At 38.4% G+C, this 19,728-nt stretch overlaps 1 protein-coding gene across 5 annotated transcripts in view; it reads left to right on the forward strand.

Moving 5' to 3' along the window:
- SHLD2 (shieldin complex subunit 2) overlaps positions 1-19,728 on the forward strand; it is a 135,252-nt gene that overhangs the window by 53,567 nt on the left and 61,957 nt on the right. For all 5 annotated transcript variants that reach the window (XR_016388094.1, XM_022562454.3, XM_022562449.3 and 2 more), the window contains exons 3-4: positions 614-2,146; positions 5,587-5,694. Coding sequence is in view for 4 of the 5 variants with exons in the window: in XM_022562454.3 (XP_022418162.1) it covers positions 619-2,146; positions 5,587-5,694 (1,636 nt within the window). In the remaining variant the exon portion in view is untranslated. The remainder of the gene's footprint in view (positions 1-613; positions 2,147-5,586; positions 5,695-19,728) is intronic.

Here is a 19,728-nt window from a genome sequence, read left to right on the forward strand (position 1 = left end):
ACTCGGGATCTTCGTTTCGGCATGCGGGATCCTTTATTGCGGCATGCAGACTCAGTTGCTGCATGCGTGTGGAGTCTGGTTCCCGGACCAGGGATCAAACCCCGGCCCCCTGCATTGGGAGCATGGAGTCTTACCCACTGGACCACCAGGGAAGTCCCTAATCTTGGGAACTGAGTTCACAGTTGAAGGAAGGAGGCCCTAAACTTACATAATCAATGGAGTAAAGGAAACAGGAGATTTAAAGGTGACTATAGTGCAGTTGAACAAATGCTGTTTCCTGCCTTCTTAACTAAGTTATTGTTTAAATGGTGCAAGTTTTTCAACACAAAAAAGTGACCATGCTAAGGATTTACTCGTTTGATGTTAGTATACTGAGCCTTATTTTCCTTAAAGAGAGTCTTTATGTGAGCAATTTTTGTGGATGCTTTGGTTTCTCCTTACGATTTCTTATATATTTCTTACTTTTATAATTAAATGGAGTAACGATGTAAATCACCAATTAATTATGTTTTTGATTCATAGTTTATATTATATTTGCTTTGGGGATATAAGTTAATATCAACTTATAAAAATTTAATGACAAAGGCTTATTTTAGATTTTTTATTTTTTCAGAAACCATGAGTGGAGGATCTCAAGTCCACATTTTTTGGGGTGCTCCAATCAGTCCACTAGAAATGACAGTATCACAGGAACCAACTTCTTTAGTGTCCACTGCGGACCCCTGGAAAGAAATTCAGCTTTTGTACAATCACCATTCCTTACATCTGAAGGATGAAAAATGCAGGCACAAAAGTCTTGAGGATTATCAGGCCCTGGAACCTCTGGACCCTCCAGATCTTCCTCGTGGTCATTTTCCAGCAAACTCTGTGAACAGATCTGTTCACGTGAAAGATGACTTCACACATTGCATTTCTGAAACACAAACTATAAAATCCCAGAAGAGTCACCCCTTGGGGTTGAGTGATAGAACCAACTCCAGTGATCAAATATGTGGATTTAAGGCCAGATTTCAACATTTAACTGAAGAAGAAAAGTATCAAAAGCTTTTCAGTGAACATAAGAAAATCACAGTTGAACAGCCTAAAGATCAATCAAATATACATGGTCAGAATGTTCCAAAAAATTCCTTTCAGTTAGATCATAAGTGTGCAGCTATATTGGATGTGATCTGTGGTGCTGAACAGACTAATACGGGGCCAGGAGCTATGGAAACAAACTGTGCACCAACAGAGCATCATGAAATACAAAACCAGTGTCGGGAATTATTTTCCTCTAGCACAGTAGACAAACCAAGGCCTGAAGGAACAGTTAGGAAGGTCTCAGGCCTTAAAATATCCACTGATACTGAATTTCTCAGTGTAATGACCTCCAGCCAGGTTGCTTTTTTAGCTCAAAGGAAGTATAAAGGGCAGAATTCTATAAATAAAGGAACCATTAAAATGGAGATTGAACCAGAGGCAAGTCATGGGGAAATAAGAATAACTGAAGATAATTTGATTCAGCCCAATGATGATTCTACAGAAGGATATGAAGGTGGACAGAACCAAGCCTGTTCCCTTGAACTTTTTAGTCCTGAAACAAAAAATAGCCACATTCTCTTGAACACCGATAAAGGTCTTGAAGAAAATATAGGATCTCAAGAACTTTTCCATTTTGATGATAAATTGACACCAAATGAGATACGCATTGAGTCCTGTAGCTCAGGAATACTGTGTTCCCAATTAAATACCTTCCACAAAAGTTCTGTTGAAAGAGGTTGGACCTCTGAAGATAAATCAGGCCATCCTCAAGCTCTATCTGAAGTCCCCCATGTCGCTAAGAAAATCAAGTTGATTTCTAATCAGAGAGATCATACTGTAACAGTGCACCAGAGGAATGTGTCTGGATTTAAGGGCATTAAAAAAACATCGTTAATAAAAAACTGTGATTCTGAAAGTCAGAAGTATAATTGTTTAGTCATGGTGTTATCTCCATGTCACGTGAAAGAAATAAACATAAAATCTGGACCAAATTCTGGCTCTAAAGTGCCTTTAGCAACAATTGTGGTAATTGACCAATCAGAAATTAAGAAGAAGGTTTTTCTGTGGAGGACTGCAGCGTTTTGGGCACTTACAGTGTTTCTTGGAGATATAATTTTACTCACGGGTAAGGTCATCATGGTATAGTGGGAGTTTATTTTACAAAGCTGTGGGCTTTTTCCCCCTCCCACTTTAAGCCTTTGAGGATTCTCCCTTTACCCTTTGCCTCTCAGGGTTCCAGCAATGATCGAGTTCCTTATGGCATCCGCGTTGGTCTCTTCACCCCTTCCCAGGGTCCTGTGCGTTGCCATTTCTGAGCGTTTGTCCTTCTTAGTTCTGTCCCTCCTTCCCACTCATCTTCTCCTTAAGAAGCCTTCTCTGCTTGCTCCTCCTTTCATTCACTGTGCTAGCATTCATGTCGTGTATCATCAGACTCTTTCTTTGTGTTTTATAGTTTTATTTATGTATATCTTTTTTTTTACCCTTTTCCTTAGATGTATTAACCATCTTATGATAAAAGGACAATACATCTACTACTTAATCCCTAATAAAGCTGTGCACACTACATTCTTATTGAGGGAACATAGAATTTCTATTGCATTTTAAAATTATTTAAATTACTGTAGGGCCTTGAACAACATGGATTTGAACTGCATGGGTCCACTTATATGTGCATACTTTTCAATTGTAAACACTACAGTACTCCACTGTTCGTGGTTGGTTGAATCCGTGGATGTGGAGGAACAAGGGATATGGAGGGCTGACTGTAAAGTTATAGATGCGTTAACCCCACGTTATTTAAGGGTCGCTATTAATCACATTTGGAAATATGGAAAAGAGAAACTCCTGGTATTATACCAACCTCGTATAACCGCCAGTGGAATTTTGGAGTGTTAACCTTCCTCTTATCTTCCCCGTGCTTCTCAATCTGTGTCTGCATACATGGGTAATAGCTGATATTTATTGGGAACTTACTTAGTGTCAGTCCCTGTTTCAAACTTTACGTGTCTTTCAACTCTAGGAGGAGAGCACTGATTATCATCCTCATTTTTCAGCTGGAGGAAATTGGGACCCAGGGAAGTGAAGTAACTTGCCCACTGTCACCCAGCTAGGAGGTGGCAAAGCAGAGTTTCACCCAGACTCCAGAATCCCTACTCTTAATATACAATTGTAATCATGAAAAACAGTTTGTATCCTGCTTTTTCACGTGAAAAAAGAAATCTTAACATTTTGTTACGTGTCCTTTATTGATTTAAAGATAAACACACCAGTGAATTAGGGCAGAGATACCAGTCATTTTAAGAATGAATCCCAGGACTTCCCTGGTGGTGCAGTGGTTAAGAATCTGCCTGCCAATGCAGGGGACGCGGGTTCGAGCCCTGGTCTGGGAGGATTCCACATGCCGTGGAGCAACTAAGCCCTTGCACCACAACTACTGAGCCTGTGCTCTAGAGCCTGTGAGCCACACTACTGAGCATGCGTGCCACAACTACTGAAGCCTGCGCGCCTAGAGCCCCTGCTCCACAACAAGAGAAGCCACCGCAATGAGAAGCCCACGTACCGCAGCGAAGAGTAGTACCCGCTCGCCGCAACTAGAGAAAGCCCACACGCGGCAACGAAGACCCAACACAGCCAAAAATAAATAAATAAAAATAAATAAATAAATAAGTGGACTTCCCAATCTTAATTAAAAAAAAAAAAAAAGAATGAATCCCAGGACTTCCCTGGTGGCATGCAGTGGTTGAGAATCTGCCCGCCAATGCAGGGGACACGGGTTCGAGCCCGGGTCCGGGAAGATCCCACATGCTGCAGAGCAACTAAGCCTGTGTGCCACAACTGCTGAAGCCCGCGTGCCTAGGGCCCGTGCTCCGCAACAAAGAGAAGCCACCGCTTTGAGAAGCCCGCGCACTGCAACGAAGAGTAGCCCCCGCTTGTCAAAACTAGAGAAACGCCCGCGGGCAGCAATGACGACCCAACGCAGCCAAAAATAAGTGAATAAATAAATAAATTTATTTTAAAAAATAGCATGAATCCCAGACCAGGATGAAGTTGATTGAGCTTAATAGCACATCTAAAGAAAATGTGATAGAGAAGAGGTGTGGGTCAGCCTTAGAAGTTTATAAAGAAAAATCAAGGCAATCAATCACTGGTAATTCCTACCAGATGGTTTGCTGGGGGAGTGAGAACCTTAGCTAATATACACTGGTATTTGTGTAAGATTGTCAGGTGCAGTCCCTACTGAAGAGATGAACATGGGATTGTAACAGCTTGGCATAGTCTTGTCTTACTGGCGGTATCCTTATTCGGTGGCAGCTCAGGTCATCTAACTCAGCTCTGTTCTGATTCAGTGCTTGCTGAGCAGCCCTTTCCGTATGACTTGGCTTCCAAGGTGTAAAACTGCCTACAAGGTGAGAACAGGCTGCAAGTGTTGTTCTTTGGCAATTAATGCCTTGTTGTATATTTAAACAAAAAGATTGTGTTCTGTTTTGGGTTTTTTTGTCTCATTAACTGAGCTTATGCTGCAGAGCTGAAATCTATTTTTGGAGTGCTGAAAAAAATGAGGTTCCCCAGACCATAAAGAGAGGGTTAGACCGTGGACCATGGTTACTTTACCAAGGCATTACTGTCACTGTGTGTGCCTCCCAGGAGGCCTTTACCTAGCAGATGGAGACTCAACCCTGCTATCTCTCTATCTTTTCCTAGTGTCCATACAATTGTTAACAACTAGGTAACATTCTGTGAAGTGATTTACCACAATTTACTTAACCATTTTCCTATTATAGAATATTTAAATTATTTCTATGAACACTTTTTTTTAACAGGTTTTTTTGTTTGTTCTGTTTTGCTTTATTTTCTTAGGAAAAAATAGTATCTAGTTCACAATTTCAGAATAAGAATGCCTTACGTTATGCTTATTAGCAGAAGGGGTAAATGCATACTGAATATATATATATATATATATATATATATATTTTTTTTTTTTTTTTTTTTTTTTTTGCGGTACGCGGGCCTCTCACTGTTGTGGCCTCCCCCGTTGCGGAGCACAGGCTCCGGACGCGCAGGCTCAGCGGCCATGGCTCACGGGCCCAGCCGCTCCGCGGCATGTGGGATCTTCCCGGACCGGGGCACGAACCCGTGTCCCCTACATCGGCAGGCGGACTCTCAACCACTGCGCCACCAGGGAAGCCCGGCAGGCAGATTCTTAACCACTGTGCCACCGGGGAAGTCCCTATTCACTGTTAATTTATCAGACGTATACATTGTACCATTTACCTTAAGTGAACAAAAACCATTAAACTTCTATCTGTGGAGCAGAGCTTCCATATTGATATTGTTTGAATATACAGAAGCAATTTTGTTATTTTACCTACATACAGACATACCTAGATTCCGAGTTCAGATTTGCTGTTTTATCATTTTGTTCCTTTAGGCAGATGATTTACCCTGTTTGAACTTCAGTTAGCTAGCATGTGAGAGGCATGCACAGTATTTTGCTATGACAGGTATGTTAACCACAATGTGAAGGAATTTTTGGCATGATCAGAACTTTTTTTTTCCCCTTTCTAGATGTTACCATCCATGAGGATCATTGGGTTGGTGAGACAGTACTGCAATCAACATTTACCAGTCACTTATTAAATCTTGGGAGTTATTCATCTGTCCATCCTGAAGAATGTAAGACACATTTTAAATATAATAATTTCTTAGTATTTGAAGTATATTAGAAAAAAGTAGGGTTAAAATGGTAATGTTACAAAATGTCTTCTAAACAAGTTAGCTGAAAGGTATTAGTTTATTTTCTTTGTAAGAATGAAAATAGAATTTACAAAAATTAACTTGTATAGTATAATCATATTTAAGAAATATTGGGGGCTTCCCTGGTGGCGCAGTAGTTAAGAATCTGCCTGTCAATGCTGGGGACATGGGTTCAAGCCCTGGTCCGGGAAGATCCCACATGCCGCAGAGCAACTAAGCCCATGCGCCACCACTACTGAGCTTGCACTCTAGAGCCCGCGAGCCACAACTACTGAGCCCACGTGCCACAACTGCTGAAGCCCATGCACGTAGAGCCTGTGCTCCACAACAAGAGAAGCTACCATAATGAGAAACCCACACACTGCAACATAGAGTAGCCCCCGCACACCACAACTAGAGAAAGCCTGCACGCAGCAATGGAGACCCAACACAGCCAAAAGTTAAATAAATTAATTAAATAAATTTAATTTAAAAAAAGAAAAAAATATTGGGGTTCATGTTTCATTTTCTTATTTTTCTTAGAGTCAATATAGTCATGGTTCTTAACCTTTTAGCAAGTCATAGACCTCTTTGAGAAGCTATGGGCCATTTCTTCAGAAAAATAGACTTAAGTAGATAGATATAAAACCTTGCATATCATTCCAAGTGGTTCCAGGGACCTCAGAAGTTCTTCTGTGGAGTTTCTGAGCCTCTGGAATTCTTGAGGTAATGAAAAGAGGGGGTTGTATGGCAAATACATGTTCAGTTTTAAAAGAAACCACCAAACTGTTTTCCAGAGTGGCTCCTACCAGCAGTGTATCTTGTAGTTTCTCTGCATCCTTGTCAGCATTTGGTATTGTCCTGTTTTGAAATAGTAGCCATTCTAATCAGTGTGTAGTGATATCTCATTGTGGTATTAATTTGCATTTCTCTAGTGGCACAAGACAGATCTAATAGACAGAATATAACTAAGGACATAAAAGATCTAAATAACATAGTGAACAGTGTTGATCCGATGAATAGGATAGATCCTATGGATATAAATTGAACTCTACATTCTAATGATAGAAATATGCATTTTTGTCATGTGTCCACAACACAGTCAGGAAAATTGATCCTATTAGGTCATAAAGAAAATGTCAGTAACTTCTATAAAGTGGAATTATTACAAACATGCTGATCAAATGGTATAAAACTAGAATTTATTAACAACAACAACAGCATGTCCTATATCTGGAAATTTTAAACCTATTAAAAAAATCCTGGGTGAAAAAGGAAATACAAACTGATATTATAGAATTAAAAAAAAATAATGACAGTGAAAACACTGCATGTCAGAATCTCTGGGATGCATTTAAGGGAGTTATCAAAGAAAAATTTGTTAGCTAAACTCTTTTTATCAATAAAAATAAATGAATTAAATTCCAAACTCAGAAAACTAGCAAAAGAACAACAAAGTAAAGCAGAGAAACAGAAATGAAATAATAAATTAATAAGAATAAGAATTTAAAAATGATAATTTTCGTGTTTCAAAAAAAGATGAACCAACTAGTTAATTTGATCAAGAAAAAAGGGAGACATGCACCCCAATGTTCATTGCAGCACTATTTACAATAACTAAGACATGAAAGCAACCTAAATGTCCACTGACAGAGGAATGAATAAAGAAGGTGTATGTGTATACAATGGAATATTACTCAGCCATAAAAAAGAATGAAATAATGCCATTTGCAGCAACATGGATGGACCTAGAAATTATCATATTAAGTGAAGTAAGTCAGAGCACTCATATGTGGAGTCTAATTTTTTAAAAAAATGATACAAGTGAACTAATTTACAAAACAGAAACAAACTTACAGATATGGAAAACAAACTTATGGTTACCAAAGGGGAAACATGGCGAGGAGGGATAAATCAGGAGCTTGGGATTAACATACACACATAACTATATATAAGGTAGATACCAGCAAGGACCTGCTGTATAACACAGGGAGCTCTACTCGATGTTCTGTAATAACCTATATGAGAAAAGAGTCTGAAAAAGAATGAATATATGTATATGTAAACTGAATCACTTCATTGTACACCTGAAACTAACAAAACATTATAAATCAACTGTAATACAATAAAGTTAAAAAGAAAGAAAAGAAAAAGAAAACGAAAAGAAAAAAGGGAGAAAGCACAAAGATACAGAATAAATGACAAGGAGAAAATAACCATTGAAACAGAAATTAAAAACCAATAAAAGGGAACTTCCCTAGTGGCACAGTGGTTAAGAATCTGCCTGTCAATGCAGGGGGCACAGGTTCGATCCCTAGTCCGGGAAGATCCCACATGCCTTGGAGCTACTGAGCCTGTGGGCCACAACTACTGAAGCCCGTGCACTCTAGGGCCTGCGTGCTGCAACTACTGAGCCCACGCGCCTAGAGCCCGTGCTCTGCAATAAGAGAAGCCACAACAATGATAAGCCCATGCACTGCAACGAAGAGCCTGCGCTCACTGCAACTAGAGAAAGCCCGCACGCAGCAATGAAGACCCAAGGCAGTCAAAAATAATAATATGTTAAAAAAATAAAAGGGTATTTTACAGAACTTAATGCAAATAAATTTGAAAAAGCTAGATATATAATTTTCTAGGGAAATACAGATTGCCAAAATTGATCCCGTTAGAGATAGAAAGCTTAAACTGACCAGTTTCTATAGAAGAAATACAGGGAATTCCCTGGCCTTCCAGTGGTTAGGACTCTGTGCTTCCACTGCTGGAGGCCCCAGTTGGATCCCTGGTCTGGGAACTAAGACCCCACAAGCGGTGAGGTGCAGCCAAAAAAAAAAAAAAAAAAGAATTAAGGAGCTACCATACAAAAAAGTGCCGGGCCCAGATAGTTTCATAGGAAATTCTACCAAACCTTCAAAGATCAGATAATTCCAATGGTGTTAAAGTTATTTCAGAGTATTTTTTTAAATTAATTAATTTATTTTTGGCTGTGTTGGGTCTTTGTTGCTGTGTGTGGGCCTTTCTCTAGTTGGGACGAGCAGGGGCTACTGTTTGTTGCACTGCATGGGCTTCTCATTGCAGTGGCTTCTTTTGTTGCACAGGCTCTAGGCGTGTGGGCTTCAGTAGTTGTGGCATGCGGGCTAAGTAGTTGTGGCTCATGGGCTTAGTTGCTCTGCTGCATGTGGGATCTTCTCGACCAGGGCTCCAACCTGTGTCTCCTGCATTGGCAGGCAGATTCTTAACCACTGCACCACCAGGGAAGTCCATGTTCCAGAGTATTGAAGAAGGAAAATTCCTAATTCCTTTTATAAAGCAAATATAACACTGACACCTAAACCAAATAAAGACATTACAAATAAAAATACAAACCAGTATTATACATGATTATTGGTACAAAAAGTTTAAACAGAATTTTAGTAAACAAAATCTAACACCACATTAAGAAAATAATGACCAAGTGAGATTTATTCCAGAAATGGAAGATTTGTTCAGTATTAGAAGATACATGAGTATCATATTTCATATTAATAAATCTAAGGAAAAACTTATATGACTATCTCCATAGATGTTGAGAAATCCTTTGAAAATATTCAACATCAATTTATCATAAAAAGCACTCCAGGAAGTAAAAATTGAGGGATACTTTCTCCTTCTATCAATAAGTACAGTCTCAGTACAGTGCTACAGTTACAATACAGTTGATACTGTATCAATAATATAGATATGCTTAGCCCTAATGCCTAATCTTTAATGGAGAAACACTAGAGGCATTTCCACTAAAATCAGTAATAAGATAAGAATGTTCACTATCTCTGCTATTCTTCACCATTATATATAGACTTATTAACCAATGCAATTAGACAAGAAGAGACATTTGAATGGGTGAAGAAGAATAAAAACTATCTCTATGTAAAAATGCTTTGATAACATATCTGGAAAACTCCAGGGACTCAAAGATAAAATCAGTTCAAACAATAAAAGAATTCAGTGGTGTAACAATACAAAAAGTACTGTTAAAAAAAAATCAGTAGGGCTTCCCTGGTGGCGCAGTGGTTGAGAGTCCGCCTGCCGATGGAGGGGACACGGGTTTGTGCCCCGGTCCAGGAAGGTCCCACATGCTGCGGAGCGGCTGGGCCCATGAGCCATGGCCGCTGAGCCTGCGCGTCCGGAGCCTGTACTCCGCGACGGGAGAGGCCCGTGTACCGCAAAAAAAAAAAAAAAAAAAAAAAATCAGTAACGTTGTATACACAAACACCAAACAGAGGGCATAATGGTAGGAAAATACTCATTTACAATAGTAATAAAGAAGATACTTCAGAATAAATTAAACAAGAAATGTGCAACACCTATATGAAGAAAAATTTTAAATACACTAGAAAAAAATGAAGACATGAACCAATGGAAAGACAACATTCCCTATTCTTGGATGGGATGACTCAACATTATAATGATACCAATTCTCCTTAAGATAATTTATAAATTCAATGCAGTCTCAATAAAAATACCAACATGCTATGTTATGGCATATACAACTTGATACTAACATTCATATGGAAAAACAAACATGCAAGAATAGCTAGGAAAACAGAAAAACTAGGAAAGCTAGGAAAAAGAAAAACTATGAGAGACTAGGCTTATCAGGCATTGAAACATACTCTAAAGCCCCCATAATTAAAGCAGTGTGATACTGGTGCATGAATAGGCAACTAGATCAGTGGAACAGAATAGGAAGACCAGAATTAGACCACATATGTATAATTTAGTATATGACAAAGATGGTATCTGAAACCACTGAGGTAATGGTTAGCTTTTTAATAAATGGTAATGAGGTAACTGGGTAGCCATTTAGAAAAAGATAAGATTATATCCATTTTGGAACCAGATAGGGTAAGGGAGTCCCCAGAGAAAGAGAACCAGGCATGGCTTTCTTGACACAAGAGAAGCCATTTTTGGCCTAAGCCATTTTGTGGTTTAAGCATGGCCATAATGCTTATCCTTGAACAGGTCTCAGTAATTAATTATCTTAAGGGAACAAAGGAATGCAGAAACCAATGACTGTTATCAGGGAAGAGAAGTAACAATAACAAAGATAAAATATCCATTGTAAAGATTCCCAGTTCTGTTTCAAAGGTAGAGAGATTAGCCTGAATTGCTGAACCACCAGATCAACTGGAACCTAAGGGATGATGATATTGACCTTTTCCAGCTTGGACTCTGCCAACCGTCCAAGTCCCTTCATGAATATGTGTACACCAGCCCAAACCCCTTCATGAATATGCAGGTACTCTTAGCTTAAAACTTATGCAATTTTGCTGTTCAGGGAGACACTGATTTGGGAATGATCACCAGGGTTCTCCTTACTTGCTGCAAGTTATAAATCCTGCCTTCTCCCAGTCTTTGACTTGGTAGTGTGTTTTGACTTGACACCCACGAAAAGGTGAACTGAGTTTTCAGGTAACAAATTCTCACAGCAAATAGAAGAATAAACTCCAAATGGATTAAGAATCTAAATATAAACAGATGGAGAGATATACCATGTCCTTGGATTGGAAGAATCAATATTGTGAAAATGACTATACTACCCAAAGCAATCTACAGATTCAGTGCAAACCCTATCAAACTACCAATGGCATTTTTCACAGAACTAGAACAAAAAATTTCACAAATTATATGGAAACACAAAAGTCCCCTAATAGCCAAAGCAATCTTTTTTTTTTTTGGCTGTGTTGGGTCTTCGTTGCTGTGCACGGGCTTTCTCTAGTTGCGGTGAGCAGAGGCTGCTCTTTATTGTGGTGCCCAGGCTTCTCATTGCGGTGGTTTCTCTTGTTGAGGAGCACGGGCTCTAGGTGCACAGGCTTCAGTAGTTGTGGCTCGTGGGCTCTAGAGCGCAGGCTCAGTAGATGTGGCACATGGGCTTAGTTGCTCCGTGGCATGTGGGATCTTCCCGGACCAGGGCTCAAACCCATGTCCCCTGCGTTGGCAGGCGGATTCTTAACCACTGTGCCACCAGGGAAGTCCCAAAGCAATCTTGAGAAAGAAAAACAGAGCTGGAGGAATCAGGCTCCCTGACTTAAGACTATACTACAAAGCTACAGTAATCAAGATAGCATGGTACTGGCACAAAAACAGAAATATAGATCAATGGAACAGGATAGAAGGCCCAGAGATAAACTCATGCACATATGGTCACCTTATCTTTGATAAAGGAGGCAAGAATATCCAATGGAGAAAAGACAGCCTCTTCAATAAGTGGTGCTGGGAAAACTGGACAGCTACATGTAAAAGAATGAAATTAGAACATTTCCTAACACCATACACAAAAATAAACTCAAAATGGGGCTTCCCTGGTGGCGCAGTGGTTGAGAGTCCACCTGCCGATGCAGGGGACACGGGTTCGTGCCCCCGTCCGGGAAGATCCCACATGCCGCAGAGTGGCTGGGCCCGTGAGCCATGGCCGCTGGGCCTGCGCGTCCGGAGCCTGTGCTCCTCAACGGGAGAGGCCACAACAGTGAGAGGCGTACTGCAAAAAAAAAAAAAAAAACTCAAAATGGGTTGAAGACCTAAATGTAAGGCCAGACATTATAAAACTCTTAGAGGAAAACATAGGCAGAACACTCTGTGACATAAATCACAGCAAGATCCTTTTTGACCCACCTCCTAGAGAAATGGAAATAAAAACAAAAATAAAGAAATAGGACCTAATAAAACTTAAAAGCTTTTGCACAGCAAAGGAAACCATAAACAAGATAAAAAGACAACCCTCAGAATGGGAGAAAATATTTGCCAGTGAAGCAACTGACAAAGGATTAATCTCCAAAATATACAGGCAGCTCATGCAGCTCAATATCAAAACAACAAACAACCTAATCCAAAAATGGGCAGAAGACCTAAACAGACATTTCTCCAAAGAAGATATACAGAATGCCAACAAACATGAAAGGATGCTCAACATCACTAATCATTAGAGAAATGCAAATTAAAACTACAATGAAGTATCACATACTAGTCAGAATGGCCATCATCAAAAAATCTACAGACAATAAATGCTGGAGTGGGTGTAGAGAAAGGGGAATCCTCTTGCACTGTTGGTGGGAATGTAGGTTGATACAGCCACTATGGAGAGCAGTATGGAGGTTCCTTAAAAAACTAAAACTAGAACTACCATACGACCCAGCAATCCCACTACTGGGCATATACCCAGAGAAAATGATAATTCAAAAAGAGTCATGTACCACAATGTTCATTGCAGCACTATTTACAATAGCCAGGACATGGAAGCTACCTAAGTATCCATCAACAGATGAATGGATAAAGAAGATGTGGCACATATATACAATGGAATATTACTCAGCCATAAAAAAAACGAAATTGAGTTGTTTGTAATGAGGTGGATGGACCTAGAGTCTGTCATACAGAGTGAAGTAAGTCAGAAAAAGAAAAACAAATACTGAATGCTAACATACATATGGAATCTAAAACAGATGGTTCTGATGAACCTAGGGGCAGGACAGGAATAAAGATGCAGATGTAGAGGATGGACTTGAAGACATGGGGAGGGGAAGGGTAAGCTGGGATGAAGTGAGAGAGTAGCATTGACATATATACACTACCAAATGTAAAATAGATAGCTAGTGGGAAGCAGCCGCATAACACAGGGGGATCAGCTCGGTGCTTTGTGACCACCTAGAGGGGTGGGATAGGGAGGGTGGGAGGGAGATGCAAGAGGGAGGAGATATGGGAGTATATGTATATGTGTAGCTGATTCACTTTGTTATACAGCAGAAACTAACACAACATTGTAAAGCAATTATACTCCAATAAAGATGTTAAAAAAAAGATAAATTACAAAAAAAAATCTAAATGTAAAAAATAAAACCATATAACTACTAGAAGGAAACATAGATGAATTCCCCTCTAAACCTGGTGTAGGGAAAGTCTTTCTTACTATTACTCAGAATCCAGAGGCAGTAAAATATAAGACTAATACATTTTCCTATGGAGAAATAAAAATTTGAATGACTAAAAACAACATAAAGTCAAAACACAGCTGGCATACTTGGAGGGAATATTTGCAACATACATCTAAGACAAAAGGGTAGTATTCCTAATATGTGGAGAACCCTTAAAAATTGAGCGACAGCGGACCTGATGGAAAACTGGGAAGTAGACGCAAGAAATTCAAGTTAAAACAACACAGATGTCATTGTTCGCCTATCAGATTGGCAAAAATTAAAAACTAGGACAACACATTCCGTTGATGAGGCTGTGGGGGAGAAGCCTCTTTTACACATCGCTGGTGGGAAGGTAAATTGCCACAACCCTTCTGGAGGGATATTTGGTGATACCTAACAGAATTACGTGTGTACGTGGCTTTCAACCCAACAAGCTTACTTTTAGGAATCCATCCTGAAGATACAACTATCAATACAAAAATATGAAAATACATCAGAACAAGGTTATTGTTTGCAGTATTGTTTATAATTATGAGACATTGAAAAAATTGAAATGCTCATACATAGAATGGTTGATTAAATTATGGTACAGTCACATAGTGGAATACTATGCAGATGTAAAAAGAAAATGAAAGAGTCTATGAAGTGATATGAAGTGATTTCCACAACATATTGTTATGTGAAAAATAAAAAGCCCCCCAAAGTGTATGTAGTATGCTATCCTTCATCTAAGAAAGAAGGGAGGAATAAGAAAATATACATGTAATTCCTCATTTGTGCAAAAAAAATGCAGAAAGGATAAACCAGAAATAACAAGATTGGATACCTGCAATCTTGGGAAAGGTTGGGAAAGGGGTAGAAAGAAAGAGGGAATGGAAATAGGATAGTATCGATGAGGGAGATGAAAGAGGGAATGGAAATAGGGTAACATTGATGAGGAGGGAGCGACACTTCTTTGAGTATGTCTTTTTGTGTGGCTCTGTCTCACAGAACCACAATGATGTTTCATATACCCCCGAAAATAAATGATTAAAACCAATTAGAATCTGGTGGAGGGGGAACCCAAAATGGAATGAACATTGACAAATGAGCCTAACAGTATTACAGATGAATAAAATAACTACACAGAAGGGGGGGGGGGAAGAACAAACTTAAGAAACTGGAAAACAGTGTATTGACTGGATTCTGTAAGGCTAAGGAAAAAAACGTACATAAATGCTGTAATCCAGTTAGTAAAAGTGTTTCTCAAAGAGGAATGGATTAGCAACAACTCTGTATATGTACTAAAATTGAACAAGTAAGTAAATAAATTGTAGATAATGAGAATTGGGTTTCTCACTGTTAAAGAGAGAAGTTATATTTAAAAAAGAGGGAAGGGGGTCTTCCCTGGTGGCGCAGTGGTTGGGAGTCCGCCTGCCGATGCAGGGGACACGGGTTCATGCCCCGGTCCGGGAAGATCCCACATGCTGCGGAGCGGCTGGGCCCGTGAGCCATGGCCGCTGAGCCTGCGCGTCCGGAGCCTGTGCTCCGCAACGGGAGAGGCCACAACAGTGAGAGGCCCGCGTACTGCAAAAAAAAAAAAAAAAAAAAAAAGAGGGAAGGTTAAAAGGAACCTTTTGGATTAGAGCTAGAAATACTAGTATAAGCTCATGGTTTTCAATATATAGATAGATAAGCACACAGATAAAGGGATACAGAAATATAGATATATGTGTATAGGTGGGCTGCTATGCTTAGTACATATATTTCCTAGTTCTGTCTGCTGAGAGGACACAGAAGTAGTGACACCTCTGTACGAATGATCATACCTAGTGCCCAGATCTTGGTCTGTAAAAGGAACCAGCACTGCTAGAAGTGGTTGATTACAGGACTGGGACAGCGAAAATACAAGAGCCTGGAACATCTGGTGTTGTCAGAAAAGGGTTGTTTTGAGAGAACACAAGAGTCAACATGAAGGAGTACCTACTGGCAAAAACTGTAACAATTTAAGGAAAAAAAGAAAAGATAGTATTGGATTATAGCCCATAGTATAAGATATTTATGGGTTCATACTGAAATAAACATTCAACTGACTGACTGACTTACAAAATAAATTAAGTAAACAAATAAATAAGAGCTCTTCTTCACAATTCCAATGAATAAATTGGAATTCCAATGAATAAATGTGAGAAGAAAAAGGTAAACAGAATTACCATTAGGTAACCACTTCAGTAATAAATATTGTAAACAAGGATCCACTGATGCTAAAATTAGTAGATGGAAGTTTGGGGAGAAATAACATTGCATAGTCTCAAAATGTCTCCCCAAGGTAGTTATCAGCTTACAAGGAGAAAACCAACTTACAAGGCAGACACCAACTTAACTGGGTGATTAAGGTAAATATCAGTATTAAGGATATCATGAATTCCTTGCTTATGTTGCATTGAAAGGGAGACAGCATAATTTTTGTGGTATTCTTGCCAAAAATACATAACCTCATTTCAGTCATGAGAAAACATTGGAGAAACCCAAATGGAGGGACATTCTACAAAGTAATTGATCAATACTCTTCAGAAGTGTCGAGGTCATGAATGACAAGAAACACTGGGGACTTCCCCAGTGGCGCAGTGGATAAGACTCTGTGCTCTCAATGCAGGGGGCCTGGGTTCGATCCCTGGTCGGGGAATTAGATCCCACATGCGTGCCGCAACTAAGACTTCGCATGCCACAACTAAGGAGCCCACGTGTGCAACTAAGGAGCCCACGAGCCACAACTAAGGAGCCCGCCTGCTGCAATTAAGACCCCACGCAACCAAATAAATAAATAAATATTTTAAAAAAAAGACTGATAACTACTGCAGACTGGAGGAGACTAAAGAGAAATAACAATGTAATGTAGAATCCTGGATAAGATGCTACATAGAAGGATATTAGTGGGGAAATTGGTAAAATTTGAGTAAGATTTATAGTTAATAATATTTAAGCAGTATTAATTTCCTGTTCATAATTATTCTGTACTTATGAAGATCTTCACATTAGAGGACATAGGATAAGGAATATAAGAGAGCTCCACTATTTTTGCAACTTTTTTGTAAGTCTAATATTAGTTCAAAAAAAGAAGTTAAAAAAAACCATATATGTTCATCTCAAAGGTACAAAAAAGCTTTTGAAAATAAAATTCAACCCCTATTCATTGGGAATAGAAGGAAATTTATTTTAAATTCATAAGGAGTATCTTTAAAAAATCCAGAGCAGTTATCTTAATTGGAGAAATATTAGAAACATTCCTTAAAAAAATTAGGAATGAGACTAGGATGCTGCTGTTACTACTTTTATTCAGCATATTATTGGAGATACTAACCAGTGTGAGAAAACATGGAAAGAGAAATTTCCAAAAAGATTGGAAAAGAAGAAATAAAACTCATTATTTATAGATGATGTGATGGATTATTATAATTTTTATTTATAGATTTACAAAGGATCTTTCCCCTCTTAAAACTACAAGCAGGGGCTTCCCTGGTGGCACAGTGGTTGAGAGTCCGCCTGCCGGACTCTGTAGGGGACACAGGTTCGTGCCCCGGTCCGGGAAGATCCCACATGCCGCGGAGCGGCTGGGTCCGTGAGCCATGGCCACTGAACCTGCGCGTCCGGAGCCTGTGCTCCGCAACGGGAGAGGCCACAACAGTGAGAGGCCCGCGTACCACACACACACAAAAAAAAAACTACAAGCAAATTATTAGAAATAATAGGAAAGTTTAGCAAGGTGGCCAGGTATAAGGTTAATATACAAAAGTCATTTGCATTTCTAGAGTGGAGTGACTAACAACTAGTAACATAAATAAAGAGAAGGCACCATTTACAATATTATCATGTGGTACTAAATATCTAGTAAGAAATTTAACAATTTTGTTGTTAAATGAAAAAATTAAAAATTAAGAGAAATTAAAGAAGTAAATACACATACTTTGTTCACTGAAAGGTTTAACATTGTAAAGATTTCGGTTCTCTCCAAGTTGATCTATAAATTTAGTAAAAATCCAATCAAAATCCCAATAAGATTTTCATGAAATTTGATAGGATTATTCTGAAAGTCAGTAAAAATCCAATCAAAATCCCAATAAGATTTTCATGAAATTTGATAAGATTATTCTGATAGGTAAAAGAGTACATGGTCAAAAGCAGCCTGGGCATTTATTTATTTATATTTATATATATATATTTTTTAGCCTGGGCATTTTTGAAAACGAAAAGCAGGAATAATTTGCCCTCTTAGATATCAGGATTTAGTGTGAACCTATAGTAATTAAAAGCGGTATGGTTTTGGCCAGTTGAAGTCAGCCAATTTTTAATTTTGGGATTTCTTTAAAGGATTAAAGTTTAGAAAAAAAAGATTAAAGTTTAATCTTTTATTATGAGCATTCGAAGTTGCTACATCTTCGAAAGCATATTTCCAAGGAGCTAAATGGCTTTTTATAAATGTTTTATAGATGTTAATACAATGGAAGGGTAAAGAATGTTTTACAATAATGAAAATAACATGGTATGTAAATATTTTGCAAGGGATTTGAGGGACAGATGTTGTAGATAGTTCTGGTTTTAAGAACCAGATATAGTTCAAGTAAGATTTGATATAGATTCAAGTAAGATTGCTCTAGTTCAGTAATTTCATAAAAATCTTAGGATCTAATTCTGGATGGAGAATATCCCATGGAACCTGGGGAGCTTCAGGTTTTGTAGAACAATGTGAAAAACCTTGAGCTAATTAAATAACCTTTAGAGGTTACTTCAAATTTGTTTTTATACTTACATAGGAATTTATATTGCCTTGTTTTTCACAGGTTACACAAGTTAGTACCTAAATAAAGTATGTTCTAAGGCTTTTTTTGTTTGATTTAGGGAAATAGTTAACAGTTGATACTTTGATAATATTGCAATTGTTTTTCTTCTGAAAGAATAAGTCAATTTGGTTAGTTTAGTTAAGAGCATTTTTGTTTTTGCAAGTTGTTACAACTCATGAGAGCATTCTTACTTCTGATCCATATGTGTATTGTGCTCTTGTTCTTTCCTCATTACAGTAAGGTGTTATAAATTTTACAAACCTAGTCCTGATAATGTGACAGGATATAAATTTATCTTAAATATTATTAAATTAAGTATATAAATCTAAGTTTTAACACAATGTTTTCATGAAGTAGACTATTTTATTTGAAATCTAAGTAATCAGATGTTTCTGTACAAATTTTTATGAAGTAAGAATAAGTAAATAATTTGATATTAGCAATCTATTTTCCCCAAAAAAAGCTCTTATTGTAGATAAAGAATAAAGCCCAGAGATGTTAAGTACAAGTTCAGAGGAGTCATTATTGACAAAGTCAGAATTGAACCCAGTTTTTCTGATTCCAAATGTGCTGGAAATATTGTGCAGGAGGAATCAGGAGGCCTGGTGAATAAGCTGGAGCTGTGGAAGGAGATATCTAGAGTTGGGTTTTGCTGTAACCTAATTGGTCTCCTTATCCCCACTCTTCCCCTTTTTCTCATTCATCTTTCATACTGCCTGTTCTTTTCTCTTATGCTCATTATCTTTGTTATGCTATCACCATTATTTTATAAAATTCATTTAGGAATTGAGTAACCTTAATTAGAATAGATTTCATTTTTCAGATTCTAAAAGCTTTAAAACATTTGTTTTTATCCATCCACTCAGCTGTGCCAGAAATCTTGATGTCTTCTCTGCAGTCTTTTCTTTACCCTCCACATCTAATTGCTTCTTGGATTCTACCTCAGAACTAGTTCACAAATCTATCACCGTTTTCCCCTTCAAGCAGTCTTGCCTGGTTTCTAGCCCTTTCATCTGCTGGATGGTCACTAGCCTTCTAAAAGTTCTTCCTACTCTTTCATCTATGAAAATTGATTCCTCTACATTAAAGCGTCCATAAACTTGGATGGGAAGACATTACATCTTTTTTTCCCTTCCAGTTTTATTGAGATATAATTGACATACAGCACTGTATAAGTTTAAGGCATACAGTATAATGGTTTGACTTACGTA

The sequence above is a fragment of the Delphinapterus leucas genome, chromosome 16 (assembly GCF_059928025.1).
Source record: "Delphinapterus leucas isolate spDelLeu-1000000601 "Yukka" chromosome 16, BTC_Dleu_Yukka2, whole genome shotgun sequence".
Classification (NCBI taxonomy): domain Eukaryota; kingdom Metazoa; phylum Chordata; class Mammalia; order Artiodactyla; family Monodontidae; genus Delphinapterus; species Delphinapterus leucas.